Source organism: Hemitrygon akajei, chromosome 29, assembly GCF_048418815.1.
Source record: "Hemitrygon akajei chromosome 29, sHemAka1.3, whole genome shotgun sequence".
NCBI classification, from domain to species: Eukaryota; Metazoa; Chordata; class Chondrichthyes; order Myliobatiformes; family Dasyatidae; genus Hemitrygon; species Hemitrygon akajei.
The window spans coordinates 1,946,739-1,960,915 of record NC_133152.1 but is presented as its reverse complement, the minus strand read 5'-3'; the positions used below and the strand labels follow the sequence as shown (position 1 = coordinate 1,960,915).

General features: G+C 42.6%; 1 protein-coding gene across 1 annotated transcript in view; it reads right to left on the bottom strand.

The window, feature by feature from the left end:
• LOC140718199 (ephrin type-B receptor 2) overlaps nucleotides 1–12,679 on the bottom strand; it is a 443,811-nt gene extending 431,132 nt beyond the window's left edge. Inside the window, exon 1 of the mRNA XM_073031645.1 lies at nucleotides 12,580–12,679. Coding sequence (XP_072887746.1) covers nucleotides 12,580–12,634 — 55 coding nt within the window. The 5' untranslated portion in view covers nucleotides 12,635–12,679. The remainder of the gene's footprint in view (nucleotides 1–12,579) is intronic.
• Between the last annotated feature and the right edge of the window lie 1,498 nt (nucleotides 12,680–14,177).

Here is a 14,177-nt window from a genome sequence, read left to right as displayed (position 1 = left end):
CAGCAAGTATTCCAGCACTGGTTCCTGTGTACAATGCTGCCTGATCATGAAAAACAATGCTCCAACATCTTCCTCTATCTCGGATCCAATTTTCCATGGAACCCCTTTTAGACTACATCAAAAGCTGCAGTGAAGTCATTGAAAACAACACTTACCATACTATCTATATCAATATGTTCAAAAACTTTATTTAATATATCCAAGCAAAATCTCCCACCAACAAATTAATACCAACTACCCTTAATTAATTCCAGCCTTTCCAAGGTAGATCAGTCATGTCCCTTGAAATTCTTACTCATTATTTCCCATCCGCTGATTATTTAACAATATAGCACAGAAAAGGGCCTTCTGGCCGTTCAAAGCTCCTCTCCCCCACTGACAAACCTAATTAATCCCAACCTTATAGGAACAACTTACAATGACTCAATAACCTACACAGTATGTCATTGAGCTGTGGGAGGAAACCAGAGCACTCAGGAAAAACCCACACATTCCAAGGGAGGGTGTACAGACTCCTTACAGACGCTGCCAGAATTGAACACCGAAGTCCAAACTGCAACAACGTTGTGCTCACTGTTAGGGTAACAGATATTTGTCATGCCTCAGCTGGGTCTGTTAAATGACTACTGTCAGCCTGATGGACGAGTGGATCAAATTCTCTGGATTATACAATAAAGATTGGTGAATGCTGTTTTAAAATTTAAGCTTGCAATGTAATCTGTATGAGGCTGCCAAGTCTGTCTTCTAACTTGATGCCAAAATTGAAAATTTAATCTTAAAGCAGCAGGCTGCCTTGTGACTTTAATCTTTGCTTTAATCCCAAAAGATGTGCAAGGTAAATTATGAGAGTTTTGGTGAATGTGTTTATGAAAACTGTTTAATAAAACCATAAGAATATGAAACATGGGAGCAGAATTAGATCATTCAGCCCATCAACTCTGCTCCACCATTTCATCATGGCTGATTTATTATTCCTCTCAATCCCATTCTTCTGTTATCTCCCTGTAACCTGTGAAGCTCTGTAAGAACCTACCAAACTCTGCCTTAAATATAGCCAATGACTTGGCCTCTACAGATTCCAGATTCACCATCATCTGGCTAATGAAATTCCTCATCTGTGTTCTAAATGGACTTCCCTCAATTCTGAGGCTGTGCCCTCTGGTCCTAGACTCCCCCACCATAGGAAATGTCCTCTCCACATCTACTCTTTCTAGATATTTCAATATTCAATAGATTTCAATGAGATCCCCACTCATTCTTCTAAACTCCAGAAAGTACAAGCCCAAAGCCATCAAACATTCCTCATACATTAACCCTTTTATTCTCGCGATCTTTCTCTACACCTTCTCCAATGTCAGCACATATCTTAGACAAGAAGCCCAAAACTGCTCACGATACTCCAAATGTACCCTGACTAATGCCTCATAAAGCAGCAATACAACCTTGCTTCTGTATAATAGTCCTCTCCAAATGAATGCTAACATTGCACTTGCTTTCCTCACCACTGATTCAACCTGCAAGTTAAACTTTAGGGAATCCTGCACAAGGACTCCCAAGTCCCTTTGCACCTCAGATTTTTTAATTTTCTCCCCATTTAGAAAATAGTCCACACATTTATTCCTTCTGTCAAAGTGTTTGGCCAAGCACTTCCCTACACTACATTCCACTTGCCACTTCTTTGCCCATTCACCAAGACTGTCCAAGTTCTTCTGTGGACACTACTACCTCAGTACCACCTACCTTGGTCACAAAGCCAACAATTTCTTCATCCAAATCATTGTCATATAACATGAAAAGAAGCAACACCAGCCCAGGCAGCATGCTACTAGTCAGCGGTAGCCAACCAGAAAAGGCCCCCTTTATTCTCACACTTTGCATCCTGCCAATCAGCCAATCTTCCATGCATGCCAGCACCTTTCCTATATTACTGAAGGTATTCTAAAGGGGAGAGGATGAACAGTCAGAAGTCTTGGTACCTTTTGGCACCAATGGTATAGATAGGAAAAGGGAAGAGGTCCTGAAGAGAAAATTTGAGGAGCTAGGTAGAAAGCTTTGAACAGAACCTCCAGGATAGATTGATACCTGTACTATGCACCACTGAGAGTGAGAACAGGATGATTTAGCAGATGAATGCACAGTTGAGGAACTCATGCAGAGTGCAGGGCTTCAGATTTCTGGATCATTGAGATCTCTTCCAAAGACACAAAAGGGACGGTTTACACCCAAACCTGATTGGGACCAATATCCATGTGAACAGGTTTGTTATAACTGCTGGGGGTGGGGGGGGGGGTGGCGTTTAAAGTAATTTGGCAGGGGTGAGAACCAGAATGATGAGGCTGAAGATGGGGCAGTTGATAAACACCAGAGGCAGTATGCAGTAAAACTGTCAAAAGGGCAAGCAGGTAACAGGGAAAAATTGCAGTCAGTGAGATGAATTGCAGAGTTTCATTGGGACAAGATCAAAAAGGGTGATGAGTACAGGATTGAAGTGTTATATTTCAATGCACACAGTATATGGAATAAGGTAGATAATTAGAGATTGCCAGGGATGAGGTTCTGTGCATCACTAAATTGTGGCTCAATAAGATTATAGTTAGGAGCGTAACATCCAAGGATACACACTGCATCAAAAGTCAGGCAGGTAGTAAAGGGGGTGAGGTGATTCTGTTGGTAATTTTTTGAAAGAGGTGACATAGGATCAGAAGAAATAGAATCCTTGTTAGTAGAGTTAAGAAACTGCAAGGGTCAAAAGACCTGATAAGAGTTACAGACAGGCCTCCAGACAGTCGCCAGGATATGGGCTACAAATTACAACAGAAGATAGAAAAGGCTTGTCAAAAAGGAAATGTTACGATAGTAATGAGGGATTTCAATATGCAGGTAGATTGGGGAAATCAAGTTGGTGCTGGATCCAAAGACACAGAATTTGAAGAGTGCCTAAGAGATGCCTTTTTAGAGCAGCTTGTGGTTGAGCCCACTAGGGGACCAGCCATCCTGGATTGGGTGTTGCGTACTGAGTTCCTACAGAGCGTCTCAACACCTCCCATATTGTAGGACGCTCAGTCATGCTGAGTTCCTACAGCATGGGAGTCTTGGGTAAGAGGGCACAACCTCAGAATAAAGGGACATTGATTTAGAACGGAAATGAGGAAACATTTTGTTAGCCAAAGGGTGGTGATCTTGTGGAATTTTTTGCCACAGGGAACTATGGATCCTGGGTCATTGGGTATATTTAAGGTTTCTGATTAGTCAAGGCATCCAAGATTATGGGGAAAAGGCCAGAAAATAGGGTTGAGAACATGGATCTGCCATGAAGAAATGGAGGAACAGACTCAATGGGCCTACTTCTGTTATGTCTTGTGGTCTAATACCATCGACTTTTATCATGTATGGCACCTTGTCAAAGGCCTTCTGAATTCCAAATAAACAATATTCACTGTATCTCATTTGTCCATCCTACCTGTCATTTCCTCAAAGAATTCTAACAAATTTGTCAGGGATGATTTCCCCTTTAGAAAACCATGCTGACCTTGGCCTGTTTTACCATGTGCCTCCTATTACCTCAAAAACTCATCCTTAATAATAGACTTCATCATCTTTCCAACCACTGAAGTCAGGCTAACTGGCATATAATTTCCTTTCTTCTGTCTCTCACCTTTCTTAAAGAGTGGACTGACATTTGCAGTTTTCAAGTCCTCCCGAACCATTCCAGAATCCTGTGATTCTTGAAAGATCATTACTAATGCCTTCACAACCTCTTCCATGACCCTGGGGTGCAGCCACCTGACCCAGGTAATATCTCCCTTCTTTCAGACGTTTCAGCTTTCCAAGCACCTCACCCTTAGTAATAGTAATGACACTCACTTCTGCCCCAACACTCTCATATTTCTGGCATTCTGTTAGTCTTCCACAGTGAAGATTAACGCAAAATGCTTATTTTCTTCTGCTATTCATTTATTCCCCACTACGACCTCTCCAGCATCATTTTTCAGCAGTTCAATATCCACTCTGATCTCTCTTTTACATTTTATTTACTTGAAAAAAACTTTTTGCATCCTCTTTTATATTACTGGCTAACTTGCCTTCAAATTTAATCTTTTCTCTCTTTATTGCTTTAGTTGGATTCTATTCGTTTTTAAATACTTCCCAATCCTCTACCTCTCACTAATTTCTGCATTTGCATATGTCCTCTCTTTTGCTTTTATGCTGTCTTTGACTTCCCATGTCAGCCACGGTTGCTTCATCCTCCCTCTGGAATACTTCATCTTGGGGATATATCTATCCTGTGCATTCATTACTGTTCTGCCATCATCCCTGCTAGTTTCCCCTTCCAATCAACTTTGGCCAGCTCCTCTCTCATGCCTCTGTAATTCCTTTTATTCCACTATAATGCTGATACATCTAATTTTTGCTTCACCTTCTCAAACCACAGGGTGGATTCTATCATTTTATGATCACTGTCTCTTTATGGCTCCGTCACCTTAAGCTCCCTAATCAAATCTGGTTCATTACATAACACCTAATCCAGAATTGCTATTCCCTTGACGGATTCAACCACAAGCTGCTCTGGAAAGCCTTGTTGTAGGCATTCTAGAAGTTCCCTCTCTTGGGATCCAGCACCAACCTGATTTTCCCAATCACCTGCATATTAAAATCCTCCATGATTACTGCAAAATTGACCGTTTTACATGCCTTCTACTTACCTCCCTTTGTAATATGTAGCCAACATACTGACTACTGTCAGAAGCCTGTATATAACTACCATCAGGGTCTTTTTTTTTTTTAAGTCTTGCTGTTTCTTAACTCTACCCACAAGGAGTCTACGTCTTCTAATCCTTTGCAACCTCTTTCCAGGGATTTGATTTCAATTTTTTTTACCAAAAGAGCCACCCCACCCACTCTGCCTCCATGCCTGTCCTTTTGATACGATATGTATTCTTAAAGGTTAAGATTCAACTGTGATCTTCGTTCAGCCACGACTCAGATATGCTCACAATATCACATCTGATCACAACATTCCATCTCTAACTGTGACACAAGATCATTTATCTTATTCCATATACTGCATGCATTCAAATATAACATCTTCAGTCCTGTATTCATCACCCTTTTTGACTTGGGTCCCCATTATACTTTAACTCTTCATACTAACTGCAATTTTACCCTATCATCTACCTGTCCTTCCTCAATCTCACTACAAAATATATCTAGTTATATACCAACTGCCCCAACTTCAGCCTGCTAAATGAGTTTAAATCATCCCCGCAGCTTTAGCAAACCTGTTTGGAAGAATATTGGTCTCCATCAGGTTCAGATGTAACCCATCATTTTTGTACAGGCCGTATCTTCAACAGGAGAGATCCCAATGATCCAGAAATCGGAACTCCTGCCCCCTGCACCATTTTCTCAGTATGAATTCACCTGCCAAATGATCCTGTTCAGCATTCCAGAGATTACTGTCCTGGAGGCACTGCTTTTCAGCTTTCTGCCTAACTCCCAATATTCTCTGTTCAGGACTTCCTCCCTTTTCCTACCTATGTTGTTGGTACCATTATGTACCACGACTTCCATTTGTTTACCCTCCCCCCTTTAGAATCGGTTTTTAGACACAAAAACCGAGGCATCACTGATCCTGGCACCTGGGAGGCAATATACCATCAGAGTGTCTCTTTCACATCCACAGTATCTGCTTTCTGATCCTCTAATTAAGGAATCTCCACTCTCCATTGCACTCCTTTTCTCCCCCATTCCCTTCTGAACCACAGAGCCAGATATCTGGGGCCCCCCCAACAGTATTTGGGGGGCATACTTAATATTGAGGGAATGGTTAGAATTTGTAAAATGAGTCCAGGAAAGTTTTCTAAATCAATATATAGAGGTACCAACTAGAGAGGATGCAATATTAGATCTCCTATTAGGAAACGAGTTAGCACAGGGATGAAAGATCATAACACCATTAGTTTCAACTTCATCATGGATAAAGATAGATCTGGTCCTCAGGTTGAGGTTCTAAACTGGAACAAGGCCAAATTTGAAGAAATGAGAAAGGATCTAAAAAGCGTGGATTGGGACAGGCTGTTCTCTGGCAAGGATGTGATTGGTAAGCGGGAGGCCTTCAAAGGAGAAATTTTGAGAGTGCAGAGTTTGTATATTCCTGTTAGGATTAAAGGCAAAGTGAATAAGAATAAGGAACCTTGGTTCTCAAGGGATATTGGAACTCTGATAAAGAAGAAGAGAGAGATGTACAACATGTATAGGCAACAGGGAGCAAATAAGGTGCTTGAGGAGTATAAAATGTGCAAAAAAAATCCTTAAGAAAGAAATCAGGAGGGCTAAAAGAAGACATGAGTTTGCTTTGGCAGTCAGGGTGAAGGATAATCCTAAGAGCTTCTACAAGTATATTAAGAGCAAAAGGATAGTAAGGGATAAAATTGGTCCTCTTGAAGATCAGAGTGGTCAGCTATGTATGGAACCAAAAGAAATGGGGGAGATCTTAAATGGATTTTTTGCATCTGTATTTACTAAGGAAACTGGCATGGAGTCAATGGAGATAAGGTAAACAAGTAGTGAGGTCATGGAACCTACACAGATTGAAGAGGAGGAGGTGCTTGCTATCTTCAGGCAAATCAGAGTAGATAAATCCCCAGGACCTGACAGGGTATTCTCTCGGACCTCGAAGGAGTCTAATGTTGAAATTGCAGGGGCCCTGGCAGATATATTTAAAATGTTGGTATCTACGGGTGAGGTGCCGAAGGATTGGAGGATGGCTCATGTTGTTTTGTTTTAAAAAGGCTCTAAAAGTAATCTGGGAAATTATAGGCCGGTAAGTTTGACATCAGTAGTGGGTAAATTATTGGATAGGATCTACAAGTATTTGGATATACAGGGAATTATTAGGGAGAGTCAACATGGTTTTGTGCATGGTAGGTCACATTTAACCAATCTATTAGAGTTTTTTGAGGAGGTTACAAGGAAAGTGGATGAAGGGAAGGCAGTGGATGTTGTCTACATGGACTTCAGTAAGGCCTTTGACAAGGACCCGCATGGGAGGTTAGTTAGGAAAATTTAGTTGCCAGGTATCCATAGAGAGGTAGTAAATTGGATTAGACATTGGCACAATGGGAGAAGCCAGACAGTGGTAGTGGAGGATTGCTTCTCTGAGTGGAGGCCTGTGACCAGTGGTGTGCCACAGGGATCAGTGCTGGGTCCATTGTTATTTGTCATCTATATCAATGATCTGGTTGATAATGTGGTAAATTGGATCAGCAAATTTGCTGATGATACAAAGATTGGAGGTGTTGTGAACAGTGAGGAAAGCTTTCAAAGCTTGCAGATGGATTTGGACCAGTTGGAGGAATGGGTAGAAAAATGGCAGATGGAGCTTAATGCAGACAAGTGTGAGGTATTGCACTTTGGAAGGACAAACCAAGGTAGAACATACAAGGTAAATGGTAGGACACTGAGGAATGCAGTAGAACAGAGGGATCTGGGAATACAGATACAAAATTCCCTAAAAATGGCATCACAGGTAGATAGGGTCGTAAAGAGAGCTTTCGGTACATTGGCCTTCATAAATCAAAGCACTGAGTATAAGAGTTGGAATGTTATGGTGAGGTTGTGTAAGACATTGGTGAGGCCAAAATTTTGAGTATTGTGAGCAGTTTTGGTCACCAAATTACAGGAAGGATATTAGTAAGGTTGAAAGCGTGCAGAGAGGGTTTACAAGGATGTTGCTGGGACTTGAGAAACTGAGTTACAGAGAAAGGTTGAATAGGTTAGGACTTTATTCCCTGGAGCGTTGAAGAATAAGGGGAGATTTGATAGAGGTATATAAAATTATGATGGGTATAGATAGAGTGAATGCAAGCAGGCTTTTTCCACTGAGGCTAGGGGAGGAAAAAACCGGAAGACATGGGTTAAGGGTGAAGGGGAAAAAGTTTAAAGGGAACATTGGGGAGGGGGGGGGGCTTCTTCACACAGAGAGTGGTGGGAGTGTGGAATGAGATGCCAGATGAAGTGGTAAATGCGGGCTCACTTTTAACATTTAAGAAAAAACTTGGACAGGTACATGGATGAGAGAGGTATGGAGGGATATGGTCCAGGTGCAGCTCAGTGGGACTAGGCAGAAAAATGGTTTGGCACAGCCAAGAAGGACCGAAGGGCCTGTTTCTTTGCTGTAATGTTCTATGGTTCTATGTTGGTTACTATTACATGTATTAACTTCCCTCTTCTCCCTCCCCAGATTTATTTAATTAATTGATTTCTGTAGCCTCCCTCATAGGGTCAGAACTCATGTCTATGGACACACAGAGCTATCCATTTCCCTCCATAGATGCCAGCTCCTCCAGATTTTACGTTGCTCATTTTCTACAGCTTATTAGCCCCTTCCTCTGAATTACTAGTTCAACAATTCAAGAACGTTGCTACTTCCCCTCAAGCATACTCTGCTCAAACGATGATATTAATTTCTGTAATTGCCCCAATTCTAATGTTGTGTTGAATTTGTAAGTGCACATTGCAATAGAAATCAATGCATCAAAGTGCGGCAGTCTTGTGGTGGAGACAGTAACCGATGTATCTATTGTGACATTTTTGACTCCCACTCACCTTATATCTACAAGGTAGATTTGCACAGTTACTTCAAACTACAGTAATGTTTTGGGCAAGTACAATCACACTATCATGACTCACAAAATATTGTTTAACATGGCTCATTTCCAACAGAAACCTAATTTGCCTGAAATTAGATCACAAATATCAATTAGTATTGAATCAATGGCAACTTTGTGCCCTGCCCTGGACTAACTCATGCCAGCAGCCACAACACTACCGGTATTTCCCCAGCAGGTGATCCTCGGCAACCTTGGAGGCAAAGTAACAATGTTTCAAATAAGCCAACACTGGATTGATAAAGTTAGTACCAAACACACCTCATCACCCCAGGTCACTCTGATTTCAGACTTATTTTCATATAATAATTTAGACTGGCAGTAGGTGTGGTCCAGAAAGACCAGCTTCCCAATAATCCCTCTCTATCTGAGTATTTCTGTTGTTATGAGCATATTGAAAAGATCAATATTACATACATCACATTCAGCAAAGGAACGTAAACAGTTTTGAATTGTAATGTTCAAAAGCTGCACATTCCATCCTCATGGCTTTTGTCACTAAACTACTTTATCTGGAACACTGCAGCACGATTTATTACTGCACAGTCCAAATGCATCCTGACAGCAATGCATCACCAGCAGGCTTGTAGGATGCACTACTGCCGAAGTCTTGTGCAACTCAGCTATCTCTGATCCATCACTGTTTGCTTCCTCAGTGTTTAATTCATCACCCTGGAACCACACAATCCCTCTCACCACCACCTCGTAGTGATTCCACTACACCTCACAAATGCAAGTATGTGATATCCATGGTTTGCGCTTAACCTTACAAGTCTATCCCATTCATAAATTACACAGTATCCATATTTTGTTTTCCATTTACAATGTCCACCCCCTTCAAAACTATCAACTCGGAATGCATTCCTGCTCAAATCCTTCACTTCATTTACAATAAATAGAAATATGCAACTCATGTGATTTTGAGTGAACTCAAAATACACATGAATACACATGAGGGTGTATTGTATGCAGCTTGTGTGTTGAAAATCTCTGTTTCCCTGAAAATGGATGTTATTTGCTCTTGCTAGAGGTGTACAAAAGAAACCCCATGGAGTGCAAGGAGGATATGCAGCAACTCCCAGTTATTGGCCTTCCCGTTACAGGGCAGTGAGTTGTGATAATACTGAGAATCACTGGCCTGAAAGCATAAACACCAATTTGAGAAGCAAATGAATTAATTTTATTTTCAGCAATTCATTAAAACTACAAACTACAAATCTGCCGCCAAGTTATTTACTGCAACAGGCTCATGTCTGTACCTCACATCAAAATTTATCGAGTAATGTTGAACAAAGGGAAATGATAGCTTGGCAGCTTAACATTAGCATTCTCCCTGAACCCCTCCTGTGATGACATATACAGTCTAAAATGTGATGAGGAAGAAAATAAAGAAATCAGCAAGCAGGAAGTTTCCTTTCAACACCAGAAAACAAAGATGCAATTTTTTGCCTCAGATTTGTAGGTGAAGAACAGTTCTGATCATTTGCTGAGATGCAGATCCAAGCCTATTCACTGTTCATGTTTATGAACAGAGAAGCATCGCTCCTCCATTGTTTCTGTTTTTCAAAGTCACAATATTCAATGGATCCAAATTCATTTTGATGCTTCATTTATCTGTCAGGTTGTTTTGTCACTTGCCTTAAAACATTCAATTTCTTACATATTTCTTACATTCAAGTTATCATTACTTTTTGGGTTTGTGTCAGCTCAATGTAAACCACATTATCCCTGGTATTATCTACCTCTAATCCTTGGTATAATTAAGTCAGGCACAAATGCAAAGGCAGTCTGTAGTATAAAGCAAAGAATCCACTCTAGGTTTGACGAAGAGCTTGAGCAGTATCTTAACAAAAGGTAATGGTGGGAGCAATTCCTGACTAGGAACTCCAAGAGCACTAACCTCCGTAAGTACCTGCACCACCATAAAGCCTTACTGCTCCAAACTGCAAGCCAGTGGAACATCACACACGTCAGCTGCAATAACACTTCACTCCTTGTTCAAGCATAAACATTCAATTTAACTCATTTCCTTTGAATATCTGCAAATGACCATTCTGAATCTGATTTATTATCACTAGCATGTGTCCGGAAATTTGTTAACTTAGCAGCTGTTCAATGCAATACATAATATAGAAGAAAAATAAATAAATGTTAATAAGTAAATCAATTACAATATATGTATATTGAATAGATTAAAATTGTGCAAAAACAAAAATAATATGTTTAAAAAGTGAGGTAGTGTCCATGGGTTCAATGTCCATTTAGGAATCAGATAGCAGAGAGGAAGAAGCTGTTGCTGAATCACTGAATTAACCTGTATGATCCAAATTCTCATTTTTATATTGAAATTAGAGGAATTGCAGCCATGGCTGCCACAAGCAATGTATCAGCACCCTGCACATGCAGCAGACTTTATCCAGATTCACACATTGAGCTGTACTGCCAGACTGACAGACAATTGTGTTGTTAACCTGAACCAACTTCAAATAATCACCTGTACAACCATCATACAATTAGAAAGGTTAACAGCTAGAAAGACACTATCTCATTCACTGCACAAACCGTTTTTTTAAACCTCAAAGTAATCTTGTACCACACCTTCTCTTACAACTACTACATTGAAAAGATGCAAGGCAAATGTCTACCTGAAACAATATCGTCTGGGAGATTACAAACTGAAAACTAAAGATACAACTACTGAATTTATGGCCTCTTACTTCCTGGCATGCCTGACGGGGTGACTGTACGAGAACAAATGCTGCAGATGGATGTTCCTCATATTAATGAAAGTTTTCACAATATACACAAATTCGCAAGTTGAATTTTAAATGACACATTCACATGCTCTGATGACAACCAACCCCTTCATTGTTTCCAGGTTACAGAATGTATCATCCAGACATGGAAGCTTAACGTATTAAAGATATGATTTTATGAACATTTCAACCCGCACAAAGCACAAAGGCTACGCTATTACACTATTAAAAATACGCATTCTGCGATCTAGATTCAAAGATTAGAAGTATAACCCTCTGGCCAGTAGGGTCCACATTTGTTGAAAACAGCCAATGTGGTCAGCAGCAGACGACGGGAATTTCCACCCCCCCCCCCAACCCCCTCCCCCCCACCACCACCGAGAACGTAGAACCTGCTGCCCCGTGGGCTAAGGAAGACCACTAATACATTTTAAGGGTCAACATGATGAATTCAAAGGGAGTCAACGGGTCATCGGAGTCACAATTCCCTAAATAATACACCGAAAAAGCAACAGCTGCATCCGATGGACCAAAGTACTGAATTGTCTGGAGAGATGCCGGCCTCGTGAAGAGCTTTAGTCGATATTTCTCTCTCTCTCTCACACACCTGGACAGCGCCCGCCCACCACCGCCTTGGAGCGGGGCACAGCGGAGCCCCGGCTGAGGGGGAGAGTCTGAGCTAGGGCTCCGGTCGCCCCCCCCCCAACCCCCGGCCAATCGCCCGGAACAAGAGCACGACCGCACCAGGATAATTCCCATCAGACGACAGCACAGCGATGCACCGACGAACCACGCCGAAGGCAGAGTGAGGTTCCCGAGCAGGAGAACTCACGACCCGGACTCCGAGTTGGGTCCAGAAATATTCCGAAAGCAGCAGCCCGCCAGCAGACACTCCATCACATCACATTGCACACAATAAGACAGCGCACGGACACAACTTTTGATGCATACACTCTCTCTCTCCTAAGGCGTTTCAAGCAGCACAGAGCTGCTTGCTAAACCCAGTGTCTCGGTGCCCTGCTTGGCTTCCCAAGACCCACAGCCCGCTGGAGAGTCGGAGTCCGCTCTCCGGCCGCGCTACTACTTCGCTCCGAACGCCCGCCAACACAAACTTTGCCCACCCACACGCACACACAGACGGAGCAGCGCGGTACCTTCCAGGGCGGCGGCGGCGGCGAACAGCAGGCAGAAGATCCACAGGATGCCCATTGTGGGAGGGAGAGATCCGCGCCACTGACAGCGACCCTCCGCTTCGCTGCGGAGCGCCGACTGAAGCGGGGGCGGGAGCGGGGGCCGCCACCTCGCCCAGGGACGCTGCACACCCAGCACCACCCCTCTCACGCTCCCCCAGCGCACGGCGCGGCGGGTCTAGCAGTAGGGAGTGTCTGTACAATCCTCCAGCCCGGGACAGCGTCCGCCCTGACACACCGCGAGGAAACAACGGAGATCTCCGCGCAAAGTAAAATCTCTCCACCCCCCAAATTTAACCGCAGTGGTACTTCCCGCATCTGTCAATCACCCAGATGTGTTTGATGGCCAAACCCCTGGAGCTGGCCAGAAGCTCCGCGCGATTCCAGATGTGATGGATATCGTACCTCTGGCTTTGAGAAGTGCTGGTGGGGGCTAAACAGTTCCGTATATGGGGATGTCCAAATCCAGATTCTAATTCCAGATATTTACAGAAGCAATTCTATCAAAGTACTAAGAGGTTATAGACTGCACCATCACTGTGTCCTGTCGGCAGCTTCAACAGCCCTTTTCCACTCCAGTCTGGTGAGATTCACAGAAATGGACTGAGCGGTATTGGAGGAGTTCAGATAGTTGATTAATGCAGTCTGCTCCCTCCTTCTGTCCGATTACACAGGCTAAAGCATCAGAGCGCTAATGGAGACAGCAAAATTCTTGGTATACCAGGGAATTCACTGCACTGATTGCCATCTCCACTACAATCCGTGCCTTATGCAGTCCTTTCCTCTCAATCGCCAGCTCCAGCACTCAAAACTTCCCTTTTTTCTCCAACTCTTCAGCTTACCAACACTCCCATCACCTTGAACCTTCCATCTCACACTCACACACTTACTTTTCTTCATCCTTTACTCTCTATACCTCTTATTCACCTCTGTATTCCTATTTAATCTGATCTGAGGGTCTCTAGCCCTTCTCCACTCTCTATTGGATATCAGAAGTCAGAACAAGAGCAAACCATTCAGACTCTTGTGCCTGATCTGCCAATCAGTACTATGATTATTTTTACCTCAGTTCCATTTTCCTAACCTGCCCTATCCCCATTTCCTTCAATTCTGTGAATTTCCATTAACTTAGCAATCTCTGTCTTGAACATATTCATCAAATATGTGTCATCATGGGTGGAGAATTCAAAATATTCAGCATCCTTTGGTGAAACAGTTTCTGAATGACTGATTCCTCATTTTGAGATGAGCTCCAATCTGCCTGTTAAGTCCCATTGCTAAGGGAGTGCAGTTTCTGCCCATTCCCACCATTTTCAAAGAATAGTCCCAACTATCCAAATCCCACCATCCCTCAGCACTCAACCACTCCTCACTCCACGGAAACCTCCATTCCCTGTTCACCATCATTGCTTCAAAGGAGGGAAGGCCCTGTAGCAGCAACAAAATAAACTAGATACTGGACATCTGAAACAGTGAAAAGATGGAAACACCCAACAGGCCAGAAAACTTCTCTAGGGAGAGAAAACAAAGTAATGTTACTTATGAATGACCGTCCATCAGAT